The sequence below is a fragment of the Xenopus tropicalis genome, chromosome 9 (assembly GCF_000004195.4).
Source record: "Xenopus tropicalis strain Nigerian chromosome 9, UCB_Xtro_10.0, whole genome shotgun sequence".
NCBI classification, from domain to species: domain Eukaryota; kingdom Metazoa; phylum Chordata; class Amphibia; order Anura; family Pipidae; genus Xenopus; species Xenopus tropicalis.
The window spans coordinates 83,528,509-83,543,400 of record NC_030685.2 but is presented as its reverse complement, the minus strand read 5'-3'; the positions used below and the strand labels follow the sequence as shown (position 1 = coordinate 83,543,400).

The window sequence follows — 14,892 nt, the reverse complement described above, 5'->3', positions numbered from 1 at the left end:
CAGGAGCCCGTTGACCTCACTGTATTTGTTGGGAATGTGGGGTTAATCCAGATACTCTGTGTTCCTGCCAAACACACAGGGAGATTATACAGACTCCTTGCAGATATTGTGCCCTGGCTGGAATTGAATTTGGGAATCTAGCGCTCCAAGGCAGCGGTGCCACCCATTTCTAAACTGTGCTCTTACCCCCTATCAAGGCCTGGATAAAAACAATGGCTTTACAGTTACAATTAACATTAGCTGAGCTTGATGAATACTGTTCCGCACCTACTGCATGTTTGATGATTCCTACAAGACAAGCGGGTCTCTGCCTGTGTAGCTTGGAGTTACCAGTCACGCTGTGCTGAATATTGTTCTGACAGTTCCGCATCTGTCGGTGGCTCAGCGTGCAGTAGCACATCGATATTATCATGGGCAGAGACACAGTTTATATTAGTAGTCAAAGACGATCCCAAAACGCAGTTCCTACCGTCTGGCCCCGGCAACAGTAAAATACATCATTGTGAACTACTTACTATTATTTTAACAGTTTAGTGAATCTTACTAAGCACCTTACACCAACTGTTCAAAATTCTCTTGCTCTCCCCTTTTACCTGTTAGAATGTGTCAGTCCAGCACCTTGCTTGAGTTACAAAGCCCCCTTGTTTTTCTCTAGTCCAATCACTTCCTTAGCTAGCCATGCAGGTAAGAGGTAGTTCACCTTTATACAAACATTTAGTATGACAATGATACTGCGAGACAATTTGCAACCAGGCAGTGATGGGAACAAAGAGACTGGTGAATGAATAGGAGACTTAAGGTGGCGATGTCGCCAAGCGAGCGGATCTTCTCCCGATATCCCCCACCTACGGGTGGGCGATATTGGGAGAATCCAGGCTAATTCGGTTGTTTGGACCTGGGGCCAAACAATTGAATTATAAAGACGGTATTGGCAAAGTTGGTTCGGGAACCGCATCAACGAACTGATGCGGTGCCCGATCCGACTAAATTTTTTAACCTGGCCAATTTCAGGCCAGATATCGGTCGGGCAGGCCAGTCGTTAGTGCCCCTACAAGCCGATTAGCCAATATGGGACCCATATCGGCAGCTACAATCGGCCCGTGTATGGCCACCTTTAGTCTTAGTAGAAATAAAATTTCAAAGAGAACAAAAAAAAAAAAAAAACAAACAACAATGAAATTGTGGCTTCGCAGAAGTATAGTTTCTGGCTGCCGGGGTCAGTGACCCCCATTTGAAACATACAAAGCTTTAACGTAAAGGTGAACTAGCCCTTTAATCAAAATGGCAACTATTTTAGCTTTGGAAACCATGGCAGTCTGGAGAATATATATATATATATGGCTTGGGCGGGCCAAAGGTTTATATGAGCGTCGATTGATCGTAACCAACCCACTGGTTAATTGAAAGTACATCAGTATATTAAAGTATTTCAATATAACCAATAGAAAATTTATTAGGCATTTTCCATTAACAGTGGATAATCACACTCACAAGGGGGAATGATAATGCACCTACACAGAGCACTGTATTTCCCATATAATACGCCGGAGACATTTATATTAATGAAACCTCTGATAATTTATTGTCATACAGACGACTTGGAATTATAACCTTCTGCTACTTCTGACGTAAGAGAAATGTCATTTCCCTCAATTGCTTCTGTGGCCCTCAGTCAACCTCATTGCTGCCATTGTATGAGTGATGCATTTACAGAGCATTAAAGGGTGTTTATTTATCTGCAACGCTTGTCTATGATATTTTGTTTTCCAAAACAATTATATTATAAACGGTTAACATACCTATTCTACAATTTATAGGCACCTAAGAAATCACTGATGAGCCTGCAGCCTTGTGCCTTTATATGGGCACAGAACCCCTCAGTGATTGCTAATATCCTTATCATTTACAGTAGGGGGTACATTATCCCTTATAATACATGAGTGATACTCACAGTTCCCTGTATAACTCAGCCTGCAGCCTTGTGCCTTTATATGGGCACAGAACCCCTCAGTGACTGCTAATATCCTTATCATTTACAGTAGGGGGTACATTATCCCTTATAATACATGAGTGATACTCAGAGTTCCCTGTATAACTCAGCCTGCAGCCTTGTGCCTTTATATGGGCACAGAACCCCTCAGTGACTGCTAATATCCTTATCATTTACAGTAGGGGGTACATTATCCCTTATAATACATGAGTGATATTCAGAGTTCCCTGTATAACTCAGCCTGCAGCCTTGTGCCTTTATATGGGCACAGAACCCCTCAGTGACTGCTAATATCCTTTAAAGTATTACATGATAATGCTGATTGTCACTCACATTCTCGGCGACTATGGCTGCAGCTTCACTTGGACGCGGCCTTTTCAGCAGAGGTGCAATCAGAGATGAGCGCTAAGTGGAAGATTAAAAAGCTTGTGAGGCAAATGATTCATTTCACATTTGTGTGAGAAGTCTGACTCTATCCTGCCACAGCATTGTGGGAAATAATAAGCATGGAATGTTCTGCTATTAGCATTTACACATAAGCACTAGAGCTGCCATATTGTTTCCCTTTAGCCAATACAGTATATAGTGTGCAGTGGCGAAACTAGCTATACAGCAGACCCTGTAGTCATGGGGGGGGCCTGGACCACGGGGTCTGTTGTATTAAAGTCCCTCCCTCCTCCCTTTTTTTTTTTTATACCGGCACGGAGCATTGCGGACCAGTGGGCCGGAGAGATGGGACTGTTCGTACCGGGCCCCCTTAGAAGATTTGTTTGCAGGGGGGCCTGGCGTTACCAAGTTACGTCACTGATTGTGTGCATTTATGAATATGAGAGGGAAACATATCACCTGTTACCATTCCCTCTTACAAGAATTCCTACCCCCTTTGCCCACACTTACCCTTCTTTCCCGGGCTTTCAACTTGGTTGGCTTTCCTCCCAACTCATCCAGATCCTAAGAGAAAATATGAGAGAGGTTAGTTGCACCTAAAATCCTAATGTTGGCTGCTTCCATCATAAGAGAAAAACGAGGAATTGAAGTTCAAACACTGCTTGTCAAGTGTCTGGGAAGTATAAAGGCAGCTGGGTAACAGGGCAAAGCAGCTTTGTGAGCTAGGAGCTTTTTGGGGTACAGAGGGCACTCTCTCTCTGAGTGAGGGAAATTGGAGATGGCCGGGGCATGTGACCCAACCCCTAAAAATACATTGTGTGCCAAGCTGCAGAGCCACCTCACTGGCTAAATATTAATGCTGCCTCTCGGAGACACCACAGGCTGCTTTGGATGGTTCAAAAGCATTAAGGAAAGCAAATTACAAACAGGATGCATTCTCAGGAGCACTGTATGTGAGCAGGGAGGGGAGCTAAAGAGGGTGGAGGGGGGGAGAAGACTCCCCACAGGGACCTTTCTCGGCTGAACGCTCAGCGAAAGACTCCCGGTTACACCGAAAGGGACAGAAATTAGCATTTAAATTGGATGGAATGAGATTTTGTGGTTTTATTTTATTAATAAATATAAACCAGTTGTCAGAAGAGTGAAGGGAGCAAGGGCACAGTGCTGGTAAGAGGGAAAAACAGTTTTACAAGGACCCAGGAGCTCCCGGTCTATGAGAGAGGGCAGAGCAGGGTTGCGGAAAGAGAGGGAGCGAAGCTGCGCAAAACCCGCAGGTTGCCTGAGGGCTGAGTTCAAAGAAAAATGAAGTGTGGACTTAAAAGCAAAATGCTGATTAACACACACACCAAGGGTTTATAGAATAAAGATACGCTTGGGATCCCCCCCTCACACACACACACTTAGCACAGGGGCAGCCATGATGTTACAGCCGGGCTAGATATTAAGGACACCCTCACCAGATCATCCTCTGTGTGGTCATAACTGATGTCAGACAAGAAGGAGGTGCACGATTCGTCCACCACAGACAACCTGCTTTTTATAAAAAGAAACAAACCATGATTAAACTTAAAAGGGCATGTCAACCCCAAAAATATTTTTTTGCCTAATAAAAGAAAACATAATTCCAAACAACTTTTTCAATGGATTTATTGAAATTTTTTTAAAAGTTATGTGTAAATGTAATTACTACTTAAAGCTGCATTTGCTGAACTCCTGGTTGTGACATTTTCCCAACAATGTTGCAAAGCTCAGTCTCCCCCAGCGAGTCAGGTCTGTCAGGCTGCTGCCTTGTGTTATACGGTTTCCTATGCTGGAGCCCCCAGGGCAGGGAATAGAAAGGGAAAGGCAAACACTACTTTGCAATTATATATACAAATAAGTCAAAATCCACTGCAAATTTGTAATGAATGTATATTACAAAACTTGCTTAGAAAAATGGTTTCTTTTATTAGGCAAAACATTATATTTAATCAGCACCAAGCTCTCCCAAAGGCGCTTAGAATTATGCATGAATAAGGGAAAACAAGGAAATTAACCTAATGGTCTTTTTCCAACCCTATGTAACTTTAACTATGTAACAGGGGTAATTAAACTCAAGATAGGCAAAATATCATAATATTAAACAGGGGTTTAGGGCTGCTTCCTGGGGGCTGGCAAATAATAGCTAAAGCTAACTTTATACAACATTTGGATTGGGCTCCTAGGCAAAACCCTGCCTGGTCACACTGCTGTCAGGGACAGTATTGCCCCCCCATCCAAATCCGTCCAAATCTTGGGGCTTAAAGAATTATATATTTAAAGTCTTATTGGAATTGTAACACAATAAACATACAATGGGAAAGGAAGGCTTAGCTGCTGCTCCCTTTAGAAAAAAAAAATCAGTTCAAACCTCTTCCCGGCTGTTTGTGGCGCAGTACTGACTCGGCTCCCACCAAAGTAGGCCAGCACCGAGTCACTGAGAGGCACAGCCGTCTGGCCGTCAGTTTTTAACAAGTCTCCAATCAGCTGTATCTGCCGTTCCTACAAGAGAGCGAAAGAAGTTCAATGTAGGTGACTATGGCCTACATTAGGCGTCTGGGCTTGTTCTTTTCTGCTCATTCACAGCTCATATCCTGGGCTGCTGTCACTTACCTGAGCTGAGTGTCTCACACTATACAGTATATATACACACATACAATAGAAAACTCCTGCTGCTTATTAAATTCACATTACATTACAAAAACCAGCGCACTCTGAATCAGAATCATTAGTCAGCCCTGTAACATCAGCTTCTATGGCAGATGAATCTTACTTTCTGCTTCACTTTCTGTTTAGCAGCTTTCTAGCTAATAGTTTCAGCAGTTACCTGGTTGCTAGGGTCCAAATTACCTTAGCAATCAGGGAGTGGTCTGAATGAGAGACTGGTATATGAATAGGAGAGGGACTGAATAGAAAAATAAGCTATAAAATGTAACAATAACAATAAAACCATAGCCTCAAAGATCAATGGCTGCCGGGGTCAGTGACCCCCATTTGAAAGCTGCAAAGAGTTAGAAAAAGTCAAATAATTCAAAAACTATAAAAAATAAATAATAAAGACCAATTGAAAAGTTGATTAGAATTGGCCATTCTATAACATACGGAAAGTTAAATCATCCCTTTAATGATTTTCAATGACCCCTAAGTGTAGCTTCTCAACAGCTGCCCTAGCACACTGAGCATGTGCGGTGTCACTGACTTAAAAAAACAAAAAACTGTATAACTATTTGCCTTTATAACTATGTAGCCATATAGCATTATTGGATTAGGCTTAGACAATATCAGCAGCTTGCACGGCAGTCATACAGAGAAGGCCTCATGTGGGAAGTCTTGTATATTTAATGAAATCCACAGGATGTTAAATGGATACAGCTCCTTCAAGTCTACTCTTTCTAGCATACACTATACTAAAATCAGTAAAGCACCGATGGTATTGCCAACAGTGGTTACTGATAATGCAGCTAGTCACCAGTTTGCTGAGAGCAGCTTAACCCGGGCTGCAAAGAATAATGCCCTCCCCCCAAAACAAAGGAGCCTCCTTTTAGTAAGCCGATAGTGATTTACAACAAAAATTTAGACTTTCCCTTTATTAAGTAAATATCTGATTTCTTTGCTGAATTCCTTCTAAAGTACTACAAGCAGAAGGGTGATGTTTAGCCCATGGAAGGAAGCTAACAGCCCATGTAAGGAGGGTTACCGCTTTCTCCAGTTTGGTTTCAGCTCTCTGACGTTTCTTCATCTCCACGTCGACCTGGTTGCGGGCATGTTTGAGTTTCACTTGGAGAGCGGATCGCTCAATCTCGCATTTCACTAAGGTCTCGCGTTTATCCCGGAGCTCTTGCTCCGTTTGCTGCAATTTCTTCCTCGAAGTCTCAAAGCTTCTGGCCACCTGGATAAATTCTGAAAGCAGAAAGTAAGGGTCTAAGGAAACCATCTTTGGTATTCAGAAGGCCTTAGGCAAGAGCAGAACTGTTAATAGATCAGTTAATAGAACTTCTCCAGCAGAATCCTGCATTGTAATCTGTTTTTTCCCATGGGGCTAGCCATATTCTTCATTTCCCAGGGTGCCACAGCCATGTGTCCTGTGCTCTGATAAACTTCAGTCTCACTTTACTGCTGCGCTGCAAGTTGGAGTGATATCCCCCCCCCTCACCCCCAGCAGCCAATCAGCAGAACAATGGGAAGGGAGCAAGATAGCAGCTCCCAGTAGGTATCAGAATAGCACTCAATAGTAAGAAATCCAAGTCCGGCTTGGGACTCCTCCAGTTACATGGGAGTAGGAGAAACAATAGGTTAGCTGAAAGCAGTTCTAATGTGTAGCGCTGGCTGAAAGCTCAGACTCAGGCACAAGGCACTGAGATGGCGCCTACACACCAATATTACAGCTACAAATACATTTGGTTCAGGAATAAAAGTTTAAATGGCAGAGGGAATTATTTGCTGTTTAACAGTGTCATTTAGAAATAAAAAGTGCCCCATAAAAAAGGGTGGGTTTAAGGTGGGCCAGAGGTGTGCCTGAATGCGACCAGACCAGATTGGAGGCGTAACCTGGTTTGCTAATATTGGGAGGTATACAGATTTAAAAAAGAAAAAAAAAAAAAAGAAAACTCAGCCATACCATCTTCGGCAGAGACGTTAAACTCGATGAACTTTAGGATTCGGTCTAGGTAGGACTGTAGAGCTTTCTTCCTTGTGTCACCCATTCTGTAATGCACAAATAAACAGAATGAATTTACCCCTTCAGTGGTCAATTCCCCAGTTCCTGAGCTCTGTCCAACTACTCTAAATAACCAATTTCCTCCAGAAAGAAACATTATGAGAGTTTTATCACTACAAGAAGGCCTATGCTTGAAAACAATGGTTTTTTTTCCACCAAAATGTGGCCCCTGCATTGCATGGGATCCCCACTTGGGTCTAAACCTAAGCCCATGTGTACAGAAGTACACAATAATATAAATAATTATTATTTAATACAATTAAAGAAGTTGGGTACATTGTACCATAAGCACCGGTAGCTTTAAAATAAGATGCCAGTATCCACTCGTGAACTAACCCACAGGTTATAGAGCCATTGCTGTTGGCCATACCAACCCCTGTGGCCCCTTGCTGCCAACTACTGCATGTAAAAATCACAGGGAGAATATTCTTTTCCTCTTTGGAGCCACACACCCTTCTCTCCATAGAATATATGAGCTTTTTATTGGTATGGAAATAGACACATCAAAGAGTGGAGGGCTGTATATTCCCCCTCATCTCAGTACAAAGCAGGGCTGGGAATTGTAACTGCAGCGATGATTAAACCAGGCGGTAGGAATCGGCACCCTGTAGGCTGCATGGTCTATTCTTAGAACACCGGGAGGGGGTTAATGTAAGTTGGCAGGAGGTTGCTACTGCACAGGGCAATGGAGCAGCTTCCACCGGTGCCAAGAAAAAGATACGGAAATCATAGATCCAGCAAACTAAGCATTTTTAAGGTTGGAATAACTTGTACTTTTGTTAACCCTTAAGGGAACATGCACATCTCTCTGTACAAGCTTAAAGCAAACTTAGGGGGCTGTTCCTGCTGAATTGTGCTTAGTACAGGGGAATCCCTATGCTGCCATAGGTTTATGGTATCTCTCTGTACAGGCTATAAGCAAACCTATGCCAGTCTGGCATAAATCACCTCTCCCATATATATAAAAATCCAACGTTTCGAGCACTAACTGTGCTCTTCCTCAAGTTTGTCCCTGAGGAAGAGCACAGTTAGTGCTCGAAACGTTGGATTTTTTTCTATTAATAAATTTTTTTTGCTTTCTAACTAAGTCCCTGTGTGTGCGGCTTACTGTCTTGCTATATACATGTTTTTTGCAAGCACCCGGGGCAGTTGACTATTATTAGGGTGTGCTCTGTCTTTTTCTGTATATATATATATATATATATATATATATATATATATATATATATATATATATATATATATATATATATATATATATATATATATATATATATATATATAATCATGATTTGAATTAATGCAACTCTTCATAGACACATTGTCCTTAAAGCAGGCCATACACTAAGATTTTTAAAAGATCTTTGCGTTATCGTAGGACCAAGCTTATCCCAAAACGATTTTTCAAAAGTACAAAAAGGAAAATGACCATTTCAAGCAATATTGTCTAGTTGAAGCTGAGAAACTACCTGCTTGGCCCTGCAAACAGTCAACGGGCAAATTTAATTGCTAATTAAAATTTTTAAACCTTCCCGACCGATGTCGGATGAAAAATCACTAGATGTGCGATCGTTCGCTGCCCACTAACCTTACGATTATTTGACAGATTTGTCTGATCGCACTGAAATTGGTCATTAAGGAGAGAAAAATCTTAACGAGCATGGCCACCTTAACACTACTGTTGCCCTATAAAATGTGCCCCGAGGGATCAAAGACTTCTGCAGTTTTAGTGCTTTAAACTTTGCTACACTGCCTACATATAAGTTATAGGGAACAATAACTCTGGCCTCCCTTTTATCAGTTGCAGCCGGTAATTTACAGCCCTGTTCGGATCATCCCAAAATACTGGGAGTAAAGGCAACAATTCACAGGGATTAGCAAAGCTTGTGAAAGTCCAAGGTTGAATTTATGGCTAAAAATAAACAGATATATGTATGCGTATAATATATATTTTTAATAGTGACAGGTTTTCTCTATTGGCCCTACTTTTCTTTTACCATGCCTACAGTTTTCCCATTTTCGAGACCTATTAAAAATAACCGCCATTGTAAATTTTCCAGGAAGTGCCCCATAACTCAGCTCCCATCACAGCACGGGGGAGCTCTCTGCAGCGCTGGCCTCTCACTTACATCTCATTCACTCATAAAAGCTGAACAGATTGCACATTCCACTGTGGGAGCCAATATGCAATTTCGGCATGGAGGTTTGAAGACTAAATTGGAGTAGTCAAACACTATGGAAAACACTACGGGACACAAACTGTTGATTGCTTTGGCTTTTACTGGCTCTAAAGAAGCCAAAACGTTTAAAAACCATAGTGCATACATATATCCACATACATAAGTCTACAGGCTGAGTTATACAGGGAACTCTGAGTATCACTCATGTATTATAAGGGATAATGTACCCCCTACTGTAAATGATAAGGATATTAGCAGTCACTGAGGGGTTCTGTGCCCATACAGTGGCTTGCAAAAGTATTCGGCCCCCTTGAACTTTTCCACATTTTGTCACATTACAGCCACAAACATGAATCAATTTTATTGGAATTCCATGTGAAAGACCAATACAAAGTGGTGTACACGTGAGAAGTGGAAGGAAAATCATACATGATTCCAAACATTTTTTACAAATAAATAACTGCAAAGTGGGGTGTGCGTAATTATTTTGTATACTTTGTAGAACCACCTTTTCCAATTCCAGCTGCCAGGCTTTTAGGGCATGTCTCTACCAGCTTTGCCCATCTACAGACTGAAATCCTTGCCCATCCTTCTTTGCAAAACAGCTCCAGCTCAGTCAGATTAGATGGACAGCGTTTGGGAACAGCAGTTTTCAGATCTTGCCACAGATTCTCCATTGGATTTAGATCTGGACTGTGACTGGGCCATTCTAACACATGGATATGTTTTGGTTTAAACCATTCCATTGTTGCCCTGGCTTTATGTTTAGGGTCGTTGTCCTGCTGGAAGGTGAACCTCCGCTCCAGTCTCAAGTCTTTTGCAGACTCCAAGAGGTTTTCTTCCAAGTTGTCCTGTATTTGGCTCCATCCATCTTCCCATCAACTCTGAGCAGCTTCCCTGTCCCTGCTGAAGAGAAGCCCCCCCAGAGCATGATGCTGCCCCCCCATATGTGACAGTGGGGATGGTGTGTTCAGAGTGATGTGCAGTGTTAGTTTTCCGCCACACATAGCGTTTTGCATTTTGGCCAAAAAGTTCCATTTTGGTCTCATCTGACCAGAGCACCTTCTTCCACATGTTTGCTGTGTCCCCCACATGGCTTGTGGCAAACTGCAAACGGGACTTCTTATGGTTTTCTGTTAACAATGGCTTTCTTCTTGCCACTCTTCCATAAAGGCCAACTTTGTGCAGTGCCCGACTAATAGTTGTCCTATGGACAGATTCCCCCACCTGAGCTGTAGATCTCTGCAGCTCCCCCAGAGTCACCATGGGCCTCTTGGCTGCATTTCCGATCAGCGCTTGTTCGGCCTGTGAGTTTAGGGGGACGGCCTTGTCTTGGTAGGGTTACAGTTGTGCCATACTCCTTCCATTTCTGAATGATCGGTGGAACAGTGCTCCGTGGGATGTTCAAGGCTTTGGGAATCTTTTTGTAGTCTAAGCCTGCTTTAAATTTCTCAATAACTTTATCCCTGACCTGTCTGGTGTGTTCTTTGGACTTCATGGTGTTGTTGCTCCCAATATTCTCTTAGACAACCTCTGAGGCCGTCACAGAGCAGCTGTATTTGTACTGACATTAGATTACACACAGGTGCACTCTATTTAGTCATTAGCACTCATCAGGCAATGTCTATGGGCAACTGACTGCACTCAGACCAAAGGGGGCTGAATAATTACGCACACCCCACTTTGCAGTTATTTATTTGTAAAAAATGTTTGTAATCATGATGATCATGATTTTCGTTCCACTTCTCACGTGTACACCACTTTGTATTGGTCTTTCACGTGGCATTCCAATAAAATTGATTCATGTTTGTGGCTGTAATGTGACAAAATGTGGAAAAGTTCAAGGGGGCCGAATAGTTTGCAAGCCACTGTATAAAGGCATAAGGCTGCAGGCTGAGTTATACAGGGAACTCTGAGTATCACTCATGTATTATAAGGCATAATGTACCCCCTACTGTAAATGATAAGGATATTAGCAGTCACTGAGGGGTTCTGTGCCCATATAAAGGCACAAGGCTGCAGGCTGAGTTATACAGGGAACTCTGAGTATCACTCATGTCTTATAAGGGATAATGTACCCCCTACTGTAAATGATAAGGATATTAGAAATCACTAAGGAGTTCAGCAAGCATATATAGGCACAAGTCCTTTTCTATAGATAATAAAACTAATAAGTGTCAGTGTGTTTCAATATCTCAAAATTACATATAAATTAAATCTCAAAATATGCAATAATTTCTGGTGCAGGAATGGGGTAGGGAGAACTAAGTACAGGGAATAGCTGTTCACACCTCAGTTTATATCCATTCTCTTTGTTGTAATTCCCAATGAAAAGGTGAATGATTGTGAAAACAAATCTAAATATTTACAGGTGAGTAAATGTAACAACGTGACCCCCGATTTGAATGGAAAAACTTCAGTCACTTCAGTATCGTTTTCTTAAAATATTAATGTAACAAGCTCCACATGTGAATACTGAAAGAAGAGAAGTACATTACTTACCCTGAAGTGAAGGGCTTTAGTGCCTGAAGGATGCGCTATATTCAGTCTCCCCCTCCGGATGGGAAAAGCTGTCGGTGCAGAACGGATATGGCGGCAGCCTCGTGGCACAAACGCGGATACGCCAACAGCACCCACAGCTCATACCCCGCTCATCTGCCCCCACCTCAGGAGAAACTGGAGGGAAATTCCGTTAAGGCAAATTCATTGCAGACAGTTAAGATAAAATTGGACAAGTTCCTCAAGGAAAATTCCATGGATAGTAATTGGGTTCTGTACGTTATAATAATGTGACCAATGAATAAATAAGTTAGCCTTTATTTCTCCCACACTTATATGGAGTGGAACATAAACAGGGCTGGTAATGAGAAGGGACAGAGGACCCAAAAAAGTATTCGGCCCAATTAAAGGGGTTGTTCACCTTAAAATTAACTCTTAGTATAATGTAGAGTTTAGAATTTTAGCAGCTATGTAGTTGCTAGATTCCAATTTACCCTAGCAACCAGGCAGTGGTTTGAATGAGAGACTGGAATGTAATGAATAGAGGAGGGCCTGAATAGAAAGATGAGGCACAAAAAGTAGCAATAACAATAAACTGTTGCTTTGCGAGGTTACAGTTGTGACTGCCGGGGTCAGTGCCCCCCCCCATCTTAAGTTATTTAAAAACTATACAAAATAAAAAATGAAGACAAATTAAAAAGTTGCAAAGTACTGGCCATTTTACATCGTACTAAATGTTAATTTTAAGGTAAACCATCCTCTTAAGTGTAATGCTGCCCCTGCACCCACACAAAAGGGACATTTGGGACCCCAGCAGCCTGTACTATGCCCCGAGTCCCCCAAATGTTGAAGATTATACCCTACTGGTAGGAGAGCAGCCTGTAGTATGCCCTGAACCCCCCCCCCATACAGTATGATCAAGATTATACCCTACTGGTAGCAGAGCAGCCTGTACTATGCCCTGAGCCCCCCCAAATGTACAAGATTATACCCTACTGGTAGCAGAGCAGCCTGTACTATGCCCTGAGCCCCCCCAAATGTACAAGATTATACCCTACTGGTAGCAGAGCAGCCTGTACTATGCCCTGAGCCCCCCAAATGTACAAGATTATACCCTACTGGTAGCAGAGCAGCCTGTACTATGCCCTGAGCCCCCCAAATGTACAAGATTATACCCTACTGGTAGCAGAGCAGCCTGTACTATGCCCTGAGCCCCCCCAAATGTACAAGATTATACCCTACTGGTAGCAGAGCAGTCTGTACTATGCCCTGAGCCCCCCCAAATGTACAAGATTATACCCTACTGGTAGCAGAGCAGTCTGTACTATGCCCTGAGCCCCCCCAAATGTACAAGATTATACCCTACTGGTAGCAGAGCAGCCTGTACTATGCCCTGAGCCCCCCCCAAATGTACAAGATTATACCCTACTGGTAGCAGAGCAGCCTGTACTATTCCCTGAGCCCCCCCAAATGTACAAGATTATACCCTACTGGTAGCAGAGCAGCCTGTACTATGCCCTGAGCCCCCCCCCCAAATGTACAAGATTATACCCTACTGGTAGCAGAGCAGCCTGTACTATGCCCTGAGCCCCCCCAAATGTACAAGATTATACCCTACTGGTAGCAGAGCAGCCTGTACTATGCCCTGAGCCCCCCCAAATGTACAAGATTATACCCTACTGGTAGCAGAGCAGCCTGTACTATGCCCTGAGCCCCCCCAAATGTACAAGATTATACCCTACTGGTAGCAGAGCAGCCTGTACTATGCCCTGAGCCCCCCAAATGTACAAGATTATACCCTACTGGTAGCAGAGCAGCCTGTACTATGCCCTGAGCCCCCCAAATGTACAAGATTATACCCTACTGGTAGCAGAGAAAGGCACTGCCCCCCATTGTGAGGCTCAAAACAGCTGAACTACAAATCCCAGCAGCACCTTGGGCAGCCAGTTAAACAGATCAATAACAAAATATACGCTCCTGATGCATACTCAGTATCACAATACACAATTTGTAGTTTTACTCTTGTCTCAAAATACAAGACATTGTGCATACAGACGTCACTACTGCACTACTTTCCCCAAGCCGAGTAGGCCCCACAGCCCTTACCTAATCATTATCCGTCTTCCAGTCTTTCTCCCACAATGCTCCGCGGGGGCTGACAGGACTACACAGCCTGCCAATGACTCGCCTAGGGAAACGTACTGGCGCCGAGGGAACTCATCATGTGACCGTGATACCCAATCAGAGTTACAGGTGGGCTTCGGCCTGTTATAGGCTTCTACTTTGATGGCGCGGCCATTTTGATTTTTCTGGGTTTAGTTCCCCAAAACGTGGCTTACAGTGTAAGGAGTGGCAGCTGTTGCTCATGCAAGGCTTGTGTCTCACAGGACATTAAGATTTAGTTTAAGGGTGATAAAAACTACTGCAAAAGTGTTCAGTACCCCTCAATAGTTACATAGATACATGTAACTAAGTACCCCTCAAGGAATACATTACAGCATATGCCATATATTCAACTGTGTTCATATTTTACATTTTTCATATTTGAAATAAATTTTAATGAGTGGGGTTTCACACTATTTGGCTTGTCCCAATAAAAATGATTTCCCTCTGTGACCCAGGGGTACTTGATGCAGTCGCAGGGTCCTAAATATACGCTGCTGACTGAAAATAATTTCCACATGTGTTGAATCTAAAAGTGCATTTTGATTTAGATCAGGGGTGGGCAAACTACGGCCCATTGGTCTTTTTAATCCGGCCCGCCGAGGATTGGGGTGTCTCGCTTTCCCTAACAGACCTCAGTCCGCAATATTATGTTTTTCCGAATATCCCGACTTCGCAAGTCTCATCACGCGACACTTGGGGGCCCATTCATCAAAGTACAACAGGTCCGAATACAATTTGTTTAGATTTTTTTGGTACGAAAATTGTGCTTTGGTAAATCTTCCCCTTGGGATCAAGACGCAGCGCAGTGACACAAAACCTAGGGGACTGACTGACAGCAGAGATGGCGCTGGCCTGGCCCGTCTGTCAAATTTTAAAAGTCAGTGTAGCCCCTGAGCCTAAAAGTTTGCCCACCCCTGATTTAGATTATATAACCC

General features: G+C 43.0%; 1 protein-coding gene across 3 annotated transcripts in view; it reads right to left on the bottom strand.

The window, feature by feature from the left end:
• Positions 1-14,034, bottom strand: part of racgap1.2 (Rac GTPase activating protein 1) — a 31,981-nt gene extending 17,947 nt beyond the window's left edge. Inside the window, exons 1-8 of one of the 3 annotated variants that reach the window (XM_031892718.1) lie at positions 13,898-14,034; positions 11,795-11,968; positions 7,014-7,099; positions 6,093-6,295; positions 4,767-4,897; positions 3,835-3,910; positions 2,888-2,941; positions 2,324-2,395 (exon numbers count right to left, since the gene is read on the bottom strand). In XM_031892718.1, the coding sequence (XP_031748578.1) occupies positions 2,324-2,395; positions 2,888-2,941; positions 3,835-3,910; positions 4,767-4,897; positions 6,093-6,295; positions 7,014-7,098 (621 nt within the window). In that variant the 5' untranslated portion in view covers position 7,099; positions 11,795-11,968; positions 13,898-14,034. 3 annotated transcript variants of the gene reach the window in all.
• Between the last annotated feature and the right edge of the window lie 858 nt (positions 14,035-14,892).